At 42.9% G+C, this 13,214-nt stretch overlaps 1 protein-coding gene across 5 annotated transcripts in view; it reads left to right on the forward strand.

Moving 5' to 3' along the window:
• Nucleotides 1-13,214, forward strand: part of npl (N-acetylneuraminate pyruvate lyase (dihydrodipicolinate synthase)) — a 49,371-nt gene that overhangs the window by 14,952 nt on the left and 21,205 nt on the right. For 4 of the 5 annotated variants that reach the window (XM_078218322.1, XM_078218320.1, XM_078218319.1 and 1 more), the window contains exons 4-6: nt 522-609; nt 2,655-2,712; nt 12,206-12,281. In XM_078218322.1, coding sequence (XP_078074448.1) covers nt 522-609; nt 2,655-2,712; nt 12,206-12,281 — 222 coding nt within the window. The remainder of the gene's footprint in view (nt 1-521; nt 610-2,654; nt 2,713-12,205; nt 12,282-13,214) is intronic. The other variant, XM_078218321.1, reaches the window with a different exon arrangement.

The following is a 13,214-nucleotide window of genomic DNA, read 5'->3' on the forward strand; positions in this document are numbered from 1 at the left end:
GCTGCCATTATCTCCAAAAAGAGCAACTTATACCATCAGCCAGTTACGCAACCTGGGCCTCCCTTTGATATTTACTGCCCTAGACCTGACGTCAAGCTGACTTACAGGTCACATGACTCCATTATATCTTAGATTAAAGACTCGGTTCCAAAACATAATCTTAAACCTCATAATTGTAACAGGAACAATAAACTATAGAAGTGCTAAGCATGGTGACTGGGACTGGTGGGGAAAAGGATTATAAAGATACAGAATACGATACCATTTCATCAACTTTAACTGAAACTTAAAAAATGAAAAACCACAGTTGGAGGAAAATTCGTCATGTCGGCTATGTCGTCAAAACGCAGCAATGTTTTTCTTCTGCATAATTGTACGCTTGTCCTCATCTTGTATGGTTTCCTTTCACCTATCAAATGTGATGCTGATTTCCACAATTGCACCTGGTTTGAGATTTTTTTTTGCCAGTCATAAACTGACTTCCAATATCTAGATAACGTGTTGTAACTGTTGCTTTTCAGTGAATGGCACAACTGGAGAGGGCCTGTCTCTGACTGTTGAAGAAAGAAAATTGCTTGCTGAAGAGTGGATTAACCAAGGAAAGGGCAAGTGAGTAGTCACATTTGGATCCAGTCTGTGGATAATAAATAATTAGCCTTGTTCAAGTCATTGATTTATTAAAATCTGTTTATTTTCCCCCTTCCAACTCCTAATGATCTGTCCTTTTCTGCTCCTCTCTCAAAGGTAGACACTTGGACTAGGATGTAGTTTCAAAGGCATGTTAATTTTAAGAAATGCAATGTGACTCAACAAATGACGTTAAATGCCCCAGTAAGAGGCTAGATATATAGGAGAGAATCATAGAACATCTGTAGTGCAGAAGGAGGCCATTTGGTCCATTGAGTCTCTACTGACTCTCCGACAGAGCATCTTACCCAGGCAATTTATGGTATTTTTGAAGTGTAGTCACTGTTGCAAGATGGGCAATATAGGAACTTTGCACAGCAAGCTCCCAAGCAGTAATATACAAGTTATCTGTTTAATTGTTGAAGGATAATTATTGATCAGCACACTGGGAGAATTACCATGCTGTTGAAAATGGTGCTAGTGAATCTTTAAGACCACCAATGAGAATAAATAACACCTTTGGCATAGTAGTTTAGATTTTGTACTTATTCTTTGGAGTAGGACTTGAAATCCTAACCTTCTGACTCGGGTGACAGTGCCACCATATGATCAGTGGACACATTGATCTATCTTGAATGGAAGATGATCAGTTTTCCTGTGTCTATCAGGATATCGAATATCAATGTGCAGTACAATTTTGGCCAATCATTGGACCAAATTATTCCTGCTAACTGAAAAATTGCCGAAGTAGATTGTTATGCCACTTTGTATTTTGTGGATTCAATTGTGAAACAGGAAATTTTCTGTAGAGCTTGTTTTTGTTAGTAATCTTGCTGAAATGTTTTCTTTTGAAATGTTGCAGCAAAAATGTGGATGTTATGCCGAAGTGCAGTTTATTCTATACCTGCCATTAAGATTTTTTGATCTCATTTCGTTATTGAGAATTGCAACACTAATATTATAGGCCTAATATTGTGGAGGATCTATCAGCATTCATATGAAATTATAGAAACCCTACAGTACAGAAAGAGGCCATTCGGCCCATCGAGTCTGCACCAAACACAATCCCACCCAGGCCCTACCCGCATACCCTACCCACTAATCCCTCTAACCTACGCATCTCAGGACACTAAGGGGCAATTTTTTTTAGCATAGCCAATCAACCTAACACGCACATCTTTGGACTGTGGGAGGAAACTGGAGCACCCGGAGGAAACCCACGCAGACACAAGGAGAATGTGTGAACTCCACACAGACAGTGACCCAAGCCGGGAATCGAACCCAGGTCCCTGGAGCTGTGAAGCAGCAGTGCTAACCACTGTGCTACTGTGCCGCCCGAGAGATATTTAATTTTTAAAAAAGGAACAAGGATTTGAAATTAAGTGTTGGGATTTGTTTTAGAAATAACGGTGAGATGATTGGTACTCCAAGCAAATTTTAGTGACTGTAAAATGCAGCTAAATGTTGAAATTTGCTGTCCCGTATTGTCCTGCTGCTCCAGAAGTTGCCCAGTTGTGCTTGTCCAACAATGGTATCTTGCTGAGAGCTTGGCACTGAACCAGGTGAAATGCCATGAAGTTGATGTACTCCCATAATAAACCATTCATGGATTCGGCGAAAGTTAAGGCTTATCCATTCTAATGCGAATACCCTGTTAACGGTGCAGTGAGATTAATTACAGCTGAACAAACTCACTGGTATCTGTGCAAAAATATCATTCCTTCAGATTTGAATTTTTTCAGAACTATTTCCTCTTCCCCTCAATCCAACCTTTTTTTTCCTTCTCTGTTTTTGGATTTCTGTACCCAACTTGACATTGAATTCAATAATCATCTGCTCATCAATAATTCTTCACAGATGTACAGTTCGAACTGCTGACAGAGGGTCACATTTTTTCAATATTTGCTTGACAGGGCCTTCCACTGCAAAGGATTGGCGTAGCCTGACAATTCAGCCAAATGTTAACCTCTCTGTTGCATTTTTTTGACTTAAATTAATTTAAGCATAATTGTCTTCTTTCTCTCTAGGTTAGATCAGGTGATAATCCATGTGGGTTCCTTGAGTATAAAAGATTCGCAACAGTTGGTGAGCTTAAATAATTTTAATATACTAACTGTAGTTAGATTTCATTTGAAAGAAATTAATATGAATGATAAAAGTTGCGTGTCCTGAAAGTCGCTACTTGGATAACACAACTAAAATCTGAGAATGCACAGAAGATTCATCAATCTGAAAATTAGGGGGAGGGAATGAGAAACCATGAAATACTGGATTTGAGCCACAATAAACAAGTGGATGACCACTGGAAGATGAGGGCTGTCATTAGATTATGTGGTTATGACACTATGATGTAATCCATACTTGGGCAGCATGCATACAAAGAAAGCTATGCTGACAAAATGTGAAAGAGCAGACCAGTGGGGTGTTGAAACAATGCTTTCACTGTCTGAATGCCTCTGGAGAAGTTCTGCATTTTCAGTATCTATGGTTCTGTAAGGCCTGTCTTCAGACATATGGAAAGGGTGGCAGCAGCCTGACCAGCTGCTTGGCTGAATGTCAAAAGCAGATGGAGCAGCAAGATGGGAGTCAAACACTGTCCTGAGACAGGAGAACAGACTAGTGCTCCATGGTGCCACTATCATTTGCCTGTGGCAATCTAATATTCTGGAGGACAGACTGCTGGTTGACATTCTGCAAGCCTCTTTTGAGCACTGATAAATTACCTGAGCTTCCATTACAGCACCGAGTTATTGAATGGCATCTTTTTATGCAGCAGTGGAATCTGGTTGCATCTGGAAGTGTGTTAATGGAGTTGGCCAGCACTTACAACTGGAAAGGATGGGCTCCAAACACTGTCCAAAGCTTTTTTCCTTTCCAAAAATATACTTTATTCATACAAGTCTGAAAAACTCATTACAAAACATTTCCAGTTATTGCAACAGTAAAGTTCAATGATATTTACACTTTCACTTGAAGTCAAAATTTATGCTGAGTTCAGTTTGAGACCATTACATTTCAATATTTTCGTTATAAATTCATTACAAACTATGTACATTGGTCATTTTGCATTCTTCAGTGCTTCAATAAAGTTAAAGTTCAATAAAGTGAGGGTTATACACAGTCCACAGGGTTTACAGTTACTAGCCCCTCAGTGTACATTGGCTGAAAGGCTTTACACAGTGGACTTTCCCCATTGCATCTTGGTGGTTGCTGCCCCAAGCTTGAGTCCCTCAGCACGTAGTCCTGGACCTTTTAGAATGTGCCAGTCTGCAACCCTCGTTCGAGGCTAGTTCTTTGCACTGGAAGATCAAGTTTCAGACAGACCAAAGAGCATCTTTCACTGAGTTGATGACCCTTGAATAGCAGTAGATGTTTGTCTTGGTGTGTGTGTGTCCCTGGCAACAACCTGAAGAGCATAGCATCCTGAGTCACAGAACTGAATGGGATGAACCTTGACAAATACCACGGCATCTCTCTCCTGACCGTCTTTGCAAAGAAGGTGGCATGAGACCATCTCTTCTCCCTGCAGCCACTTCGAGGGCAGCGCGCAGTGGCACTGAGATTACTGATGTGCATGAAGGGTCTGACAAGGAATGCCCTTCTCACTATGAGCCAAGCTAGGTCTTGGTGCTTGTTTGAAAGTTCTGGTGAAATTGTGTTCTGCCAATTGACTCTGACAGTCTGCTCAGGGAACCAACCGACAGGATCGGCCGTCTCCTTTTCCCTCGGCCCTGAGGACATTACGTACAGACCACTGCCTTCTGGTCCCAGGTGTTTTTCTGAATATATTTTTGCACAAGGATCAGGTGATACGGTATGGTTCAAAGACTTGAAGCGTTCCGCGGCAACGTGGCCAGACCGATCCTTCACTACACCAGGGACAGTAGAACCTCTGTTTGTAGTGACACTTGGTGTTTACATGCTGAGGGTCTACACACTGCTTGATGCGGCCGCACACAAAGGTGGCCATCAGGACGATGGTGGTGTGGGTACATTTCTGCCTCCCTTGTCCAGAGATTTGTGGATAGTGTCCCTCCGGACGTGATCCATCTTGGATCTCCAGATGAATTTGGAGATGGCTCAAGTGACTGCAAAGGCGCAGGATCACCGTATGGACCAGATCTGTTCAATGTATACAGCCCTGAGAGTACTTCACACCTGATGACCAGGTTTTTTCCCCCACAATAGAGAGGGAGTATTGCTCCCACATGCCTAGTTTCTGCTTTACCTGAGCAATGTGCTTCTCCCAGTTTTTGGTGCATGCCCCAGCCTCTCCAAACTATATCCCCAGCACCTCAGGGAATCTGACCAGATGGAGAAGGGGGGCAAAGAATTGGTCACCCCTGTTCCCAAGGAATATGGCCTCGCTCTTGCCATGGTTGACCTTGGCTCCCAAGGCCAGTTCAAACTGGTCACAGACGGTCAGGAGCCTATGCACCTGAGCAGAAGACGGCAATGTCATCCATACGCAGGGAGACTTTGACCTGCATGCCTCCACTGCCTTGGATTGTCACTCCGCTTATGCCCGGATCCCTCCTGATGGGCTCGGCAAAAGCTTCCATACAACATACCAGCAGGATAGTGGGGAGAGGGCAGCCCTGCCCAATGCCAGATTTGATATAGAAACTTTCTGATTCCCACCCACTGATTGAAACTGCGCTCCTGATGTTTGTGTCGAACAGTTGAATCCAATTGCGGATTTCCTCCCTGAAATCGATTTTGGAGACCACCTCCATCACATGATATTCTGTCAAAACTCTTCTCTGGTCCAGGCTGATGAGGCATGTGTCCACTCTTCTGTCCTACACATAGGCAATTGTGTCCCTGGGTAGTGCGAGGCTCTTACTGCTGGGTATAGAGCAGGTCTGGTTAAGGTGGATCACCGACTCCAGAGCAGGCTTGACCTGATTGGCAATGACCTTGGCAAGAATTTTATAGTCCACAAATTAATCGTGAAATGGGTTGCCAATTTCTTCTCTCTCCCTCTTATGCTTGTAAATGAGCGTAATGATGCCATTCCTCGTGGATTTTGACATGATGCTGTCCAGAAGCATACTCTTGTAAACTTCCAGCAGGTCTGGGTCGATCCAGTCCCAAAGATCCAAGTACAACTCAGCCGGTAAGCCGTCATTTCCAGGAGTTTTACTCCTCTTAAAGGACTTAACAGCCTTTGTCAGCTCATCCAAAGATAATGGCTTGTCCAGCCCCTCCTGCTCACAGTCATCTAAGACTTCCTTGATAGACGACAAGAAGAACTGGGAGGCCATGCTGTCTGGCTTCAGGTCATACAGTCCAGCATAGAAGGATTTACAGTTTCTTAGAATGTCAGACTGCGGTGACTTTACTGAGCTGCCATCTTCCTTCAGGCTACTGATCATAGAGCGCTCTGTGTGGAACTTTTGGAAGAAGAAACAGGAGCACATTTCATCCTGCTGCTTGGAGCAGACTCTGGTTCAGAAGACGACCATGAAGGCTTCCAAGACAGAGAGCAAAGCTGGCTGTCGCTTCACCTCCTGGAGATCCTCCTTGACATCGACCCCCATCGACAGCAGCTGAAGCAGATTCTGCATGTTTTTCTGGAGTCAGGACATCCCCCCCCCCCCCCCCCCCCCCCCCCCAAATCCCCGGTCTCTCTCTTGCCTTTTGAACACCTTTTAAGGTTGAAGAACCTCTTGATGATCCCCTTGATCGCTCCCACCAGAACAATGGAGACTCAAAGAAGGATTTCACGGCTCTTCAACGTCTCCCTTTTGAGTTCCTCAAGGTTTTACATTCAGCTTCCATTTCCACCTGACCACCTTCTGGTTTTCCTGTAGGAGGCAGTGGTCAGAGAAGAATACTGGCTTGATGTCGGTGGATCTGACCATGAGCACATGGGACACAAACGGGAAGTCTCTCCTGGAGCAGACTAACCCATCTGGCTGCAACCATGTGTATCTACGCTGCACTCCACCTGCAGGATTGCTGAAGACGTCGTGCAGCTTGGCATCTTTTACCGTTGTCATCAGGACTCTTAACATGGCGTCCATTTTGCTGTTGGTCCTGCTGGATCGTCCAACTGTGTTGATGAAGCAGTTGAAGTCACCGTCCAGAATGATTGGCCTGGAAGTGGTCAGCAGCAGTGGGAGCTGCTGAAGGTCTACCAGCTGCTCATTCTTTACGGCTGGGCCGTACACATTAATCAGTCTGAGGGGAGTGTTTTTCTACATCACGTCTGCTACAAGGAGGTGTCCTCCCATCGTCTCCTTAACTGCGGAGATGGTGAAGTTGCCCTCCTGCAGCAGAATATCCAGGCCGGAGAAACAGCAATCGTTTCCTCCTGATCAGATGGATGGCTCGTGGGACCACAAGCTCATCCAGTGCGGAGATGTGGTATCCCACGCTCCTGCAGGAGCAGCAGGTCGAGTTTGGTATTGGCTAGGTAAGTTAGGTTGGCCACACCGCAAAGTGTCTTTAATGCTTCACATGTTGATATTTTTAAACCCATTTTAAAGGAAGTGGATTTACCAGTCTCGAATGTCCAGAGTCTTTTCCATAGTAGGTACAAGTTGTGTCCCTGCATACCTGTTGTGTTGACAGGATTAGCTGTGAGAGAACGGTACAGCTGTATGTCCTCACATCAATTCAAGTGAGGGAGATTGTCATTATTGAAGTGGCCATGGCCAGCATTGTAACTGAAAACATCAAAAGGTGATCACGCCCTCAAACCTAATCCTATTTCTCGTACCTCACTCCGTTTCAATCCATAGTCTCTTCTGATTTACAAGCTGCAAATAGTGCAGGGCTGAAATCGAGTAGCTCTTTTTGAAAACTGATTTCTTGGCCTTGATCCAACACTTGATCTTAGCCTAAAGCCAAAAAGCTCCTTTCAAAACTTTTGACACCATGTTGATGCTGGACTCCTTTGTACACCATGACATTGCACTCCGGCTTTCTAACAGACCTTCCAAGGTACTAAGCATTTCATTGCACATATCCATCAGCATTCTTCCACATAAGCCTGTCCCACTAAAGTCCCCATCCAAGTCTTCTGCAGCAGGACTGGTGTGACATTATCCTCTGATATGCTGACACCTTTGCTACCCTTGTCCCCTACCCTAGCTGCAAGCCACTCTTACCCAGTGTCTCGCCATCTGCAGTCCTGTCTCCAGATTCTATCTGAGCTGGTGGCTGCACATGAGAGCAAGTGAAGGTATTTTTTCTTTGTTGTCTTCCCGCTTTTTAGTCACTACCTGACAGGCTATCTGAAAGGGGAAGGGCACAAGGATGGAGTTCAAGTGAGGGGACAGGGAAATGCTGGAAGTGAACTTGCACTATTTGCAGCTTGTAAATCAGAAGAGACTATGGATTGAAGGAAAGTGAGATGCGAGAAATAGGATTAGGTGTGAGGGCGTGAATACCTTATGATGTTTTCAGTTACAATGCTGGCCATGGCCACTTCAATAATGACAATCACCCTCACTTGAATTGAAGTGAGGACATATAGCTGTATCAATATCACACAGCTAATTACAACTGTCTGCAGTTATGTGCTAACTTCTACATGAGAGCAGAAAGTGCATCAATAGAAGTGGCGCCGTATGTTTGGGTGATATAGTTGCTGTGGTTCAATAGCTGGTAAATGTGTGCATGTTGAGATGTGGGTATGCATCTGAGTAGCACTAAGTGTGCAAGAGTGCAATGAAGCTATGAATGTTAGATACGTCATGATAAAGAAACTTGATTTGAGGTCACTGTGTCAATGGTGTCTGTGTGTGTGATGTAACATTAGCACAATTGGAAGCTTAATTTACAATTAGTCCATGAATGGCGGCTGTTGAGCATTTATGGACTTGTCAATAATGATTTCATCCATTTTTAAGGTACACTAAGCCGGCATTTTCCAACTATGGTATCCTGTGTAATGAGAATTATTTTATTAATGCTTCAAGTGTTCTGATAATTAGAATTTGAACAAGCATAACTTCAGACCCATTCCTAACTGCCCGAGACAATGTGGTAGTAATCCAGCTTCTTGAATTGCTGCAGTCTATTGGGCATGGGTACACCCACAGTGCTGATGGAGAGGGACTTCTGATTTTAATCCCATAAGATTGAAAGAAGGGTGATATAGTTCCATTCAGGATGATTTGGAGGGAAACTTGTAGGTGATGGTGTTCCCATGCACCTGCTGCTGTTGTTGTTCTAGGTGGTACTTGAAAGATGCTGTTGAAGGAGGCTTGGTGAGTTGCTGCAGTGCATCTTGTATCGAATAAACACTGCTGCCACAATGCATTGGTAGTGGAGGAGTGAATGTTTAAGTTCGTTGATGGAGTATCAATCAACCAGATTGTTTCTACCTTGAGTTTGTAGAGTATTCCATCACACTCCTCGCGACTTGTGTCTTGTGTGGTGAACAGACTTTGGGAAATCAGATGGTGAGTTGTTACTGCAAAATTCCCAGCCTCTGACCTGCTCTTGTAGCCAATGTGTTTGTATGGCTTGTCAAGTTCAATAGTAAACCCCCAGGATGTTGATAATAGGGAATTCAGCAATGGTAATGCTGCTGAATGTCAAGGATGATGGTTTGATTATGTGGTGGGATGATCATTATGTGGCAGATGTTTGGCGCACGTTACTTGCCATTTCTTGCCCAACCCTGAATGTCATCCAGGTCTTACTGCATGGTGATATGAACTGTTTCAGTGTCAGTTCTGAATGCAACTGAACATTCTGTAATCAATCCCCATTTCTTAGAGAGAAGGTGGTTGGGCCTAGAATACAACCCCATGGAGATGCTTGGCTGGGGCATGGTTAGTTGGAGAGCACAAGTCTTCAATACAATTGCCAGGCTGTTGTCAGAGCCCATAGTGTTTACAGAATCTATTGACTTCAGCCATTTCTTGATATCATGAATAAATTGAATTGGCTGAATTCTGGAATCTGTGATGCTGGGTACATTGAGAGGAGGCTGACATAGTTCATCCAACTAGTGCTACTGGTGGAAGGTAGTTGTAAATGCTTTAACCTTCTCTTTCACATTAAATGTGCTAGGCTCCTGAGTCAGAGGATGGGTTATTTGTGAAGCCGCCTCTGGCTGATTGTTTAATTGTTCACCAACATTAACGATTGCATGTGGCTGAACTGTAGAGCTTTGATTTGATCCATTGGTTGTAGGACAGTTCGCTTTGTCTATCACATGCTCTTCAACATGCAAATAGTCACGTTGTTGTAGCTTCACCAGATTGACACCTCCATTTTCATGTATGCTTGGTGCTGTTCTTTGCATACACCCCATCCCTATTCTGCCATTGCCATCAAGCCAAAGATCAACCCAGGTTCAAAGCAGAATGAGGGGTATGTTAGGCAATAAAGTTGCAGCTTGTGGTTGAATACCATTTTGCTGCTGCTGATGGCCCATGACACCATGTGGATGCACATCTTCAAACCGCTAGATTGGTTCTGAATCTCTCCCATTCACATGGTGGTAGTGCCACACCACATGCCTGAACAACTTTGTGTTAAAATTTCATACAAAAAGGAGACACTTGTTGATTTTAAACACATTATCAATATGTACAAACTAGCTCCAAATCGTTTTACTAGACATGATCTGATTGTTATCTATCCGCATTTGTGAATGAGACTTATACACTTCAGATGTTAGAAATCTGACATAAGAACAAAGTGCTGAAAATATTCAGTAGGTCTGGCTGTTTCTGTGGAGAGAGAAACAAAATTGATGCTTCAAGTCCAACGTGACAATTCTTTCGCACTCGCAGGAAGTGGAAAGCAACAAAGGTGAACAAGGTAAAAGAAATAAACAGAAGACGTGTTGGAGAGAAAAGCAAGAAGTTCTTGCAAAACTTGCATGCTGAAAGACGAGTCAAGATCCTTTTTAATCTATATGCTTATAGATATTACTTCCAAATTAATTTTTGTGGCCTTTGCTTCGTATCGAAGTGAAGAATGTTGATGTGGAATAGATCTCATGCCTTTACTACCAACCTAGCTGAGCCCTACTAACTTGGCCCAAGTTGAGATTTGCATGTTTTATATAGCTCCCTGGCACACAGCAATGCATTTTAGTTTCATCAATGTTTCAATGACTGACAAAGTGAAACCTTGTTGGTTACTCAGAAAGACTTCCAGAAGTGAAAGTCTTCATTAGGAAAGTTTCCACTTGTGTTTAAAAATGGCAATTTCCATGATAAAGAAATCAATACAGTTGTGACGAGCTTAAATGTGCTGTAAATTGAAATGTAAATGAATGTCCAGAAGAAGTTAGAAACTATCTCCAATAACGCACCAAAATGAAAATTTTCATCCCTTTCGAAATTGCAAATGCACTGACATGTTTTCTACAGTAAGAGTTTTAACAACACCAGGTTAAAGTCCAACAGGTTTATTTGGTAGCAAATGCCATTAGCTTTCGGAAGCCTGCTGCTTCGTCAGATGGAGTGGTACGTTTTCTACTGCAGGGTGCTTGCCATTCTTGTCAGCATCATCCTTATATGCCTTTTGGTTAATTCAGGGATAAAATGTAGGTATGCTAGCTCGGCCAATACTGCACAATAGTAATGTACAAAGCTGTCGTTTTTTTTTCCTTTGGATGTTATGAGAACTCAGCAACATTTCCACAAAGTGGCATCTGCTGCTATCATTCCCCAACATTATTAGTTTTTGACAAATTTAAAATTGTTCTTTGACTGTTTGCAATTACTGTAACTTTATTGCCTGAAATTTTGGAAACAAATCTCTATTTTTACATCCATTATTTCTGGTTGATGTATGCATTCTTATGTATCCATCTGAGCACCAAGACTGCATTTAACTTAACATTTCATACAAATGATGTAGACTATTGCAACTCTATCAGCCAAAATTGTATGCTGTAATCCAGGAATGAGGGTCCAGCTCATTACCTTTTGCCTGAGACCAAGCTGCTGACATGCTGATGCTAGCATAGTGGATGGCATCCTCCAGTAGATATCTCCCGATCAATTAATAGTATCAGAATCTTCGTGGAAAGAACCCATAACCACTAATCTCAAATTATAATGCGTTGTTTTAGAGCCTTTTGACAGTTTAATTGAAGATGGTGACCAGAACTTACTTTTCAAATATCATGGGCTGGAGTGGAGGGAAAGTTGATCATTTCCAATTTGATCAATGAAAGCACAAGGTGCGAATAGTTTCTTAAACCACACAAAAACTGAAGAGATGTTTTGATACTTGAAAGGGAAAGGTGTATGTTCCCTTTTGTGTCCTTTTAGCTTGCGTGAGGGCAAACATTCAAATCTCATATCATTGTCATATGTAATTTTGATTGTAGTATGACCTCATACAGAGGGCAGTTAGCTCAAGTGGATGGAGTGTGGTGCAGAATAATGCCAACAGGAAGGCTTCAATTCCATACTGCCTGATGTAGTTATTAAGACCTACTACTTTATCTTGGCCACATCATGTTGTCATAGTATAAGCCATGATTAATGATCCTCAGAAAATGAGGGTACCACATGAATAGAGAGTTGACTACATACAGCCATGACATTGAATAAGGTGATTAATAGTGTTGTTTCTTTGTATTTTGTTTCAGGCAAAACATGCTGCCGAGTACAATGCTTCTGGGATTGCAGTCATTTCACCGTTTTTCTTCAAACCTCAAAGTATAGGTTGTGTATTTATGTCAGTATTCCACAGATTACCACACAAATGCTGACTGGCTATTCAGTCAAAGTTCATAGTACACAACATAGATTGAACTTTTTGTAGAAGATTGGCATTTTTTATGCAGTGTAGGTGAAAAACTGCTTTTGAAATGAAATGTGTATGAACCTCGCATTGAAAGGAAATCACGCTGAAACTGGTCAATTTAAAGAACATTTTCAAGTGTATGAATGGTAAAATAAAATCCATGTTGAAAACCTGTATCTTCCTTGCAATAAGAAGTTTAACAGCACCAGGTTAAAGTCCAACAGGTTTATTTGGGAGCAAAAGCCACAAGCTTTCAGAGCGCTGCTCCTTCGTCAGGTGAGTGGGAATTCTGTTCACAAACAGGGCATATAAAGACACAAACTCAATTTACAGAATAATGGTTGGAATGCTAATACTTACAGCTAATCAAATCTTTAAAGGTACAGACAATGTGAGTGGAGAGAGCACCAAGACAGGTCAAAGAGATGTGTATTGTGTCCACACAGGACAGCCAGTGAAATTCTGCAAGTCCAGGCAAGCTATGGGGATTACCGATAGTGTGACATGAACCCAATATCCTGGTTGAAGCCGTCCTCATGTGTGCGGAACTTGGCTATCAGTTTCTGCTCAGCGACTCTGCGCCGTCGTGTGTCGTGAAGGCCGCTTTGGAGAACGCTTACCTGAATATCAGAGGCCGAATGCCTGTGACCGCTGAAGTGCTCCCCAACAGGAAGAGAACAGTCTTGCCTGGTGATTGTCGAGCGGTGTTCATTCATCCGTTGACGTAGCGTCTGCATGGTTTCCCCAATGTACCATGCCTCGGGACATCCTTTCCTGCAGCGTATCAGGTAGACAACGTTGGCCGAGTTGCAAGAGTATGTGTACCTGGTGGATGGTGTTCTCACGTGAAA

The sequence above is a fragment of the Mustelus asterias genome, chromosome 8, assembly GCF_964213995.1.
Source record: "Mustelus asterias chromosome 8, sMusAst1.hap1.1, whole genome shotgun sequence".
Taxonomy (NCBI): domain Eukaryota; kingdom Metazoa; phylum Chordata; class Chondrichthyes; order Carcharhiniformes; family Triakidae; genus Mustelus; species Mustelus asterias.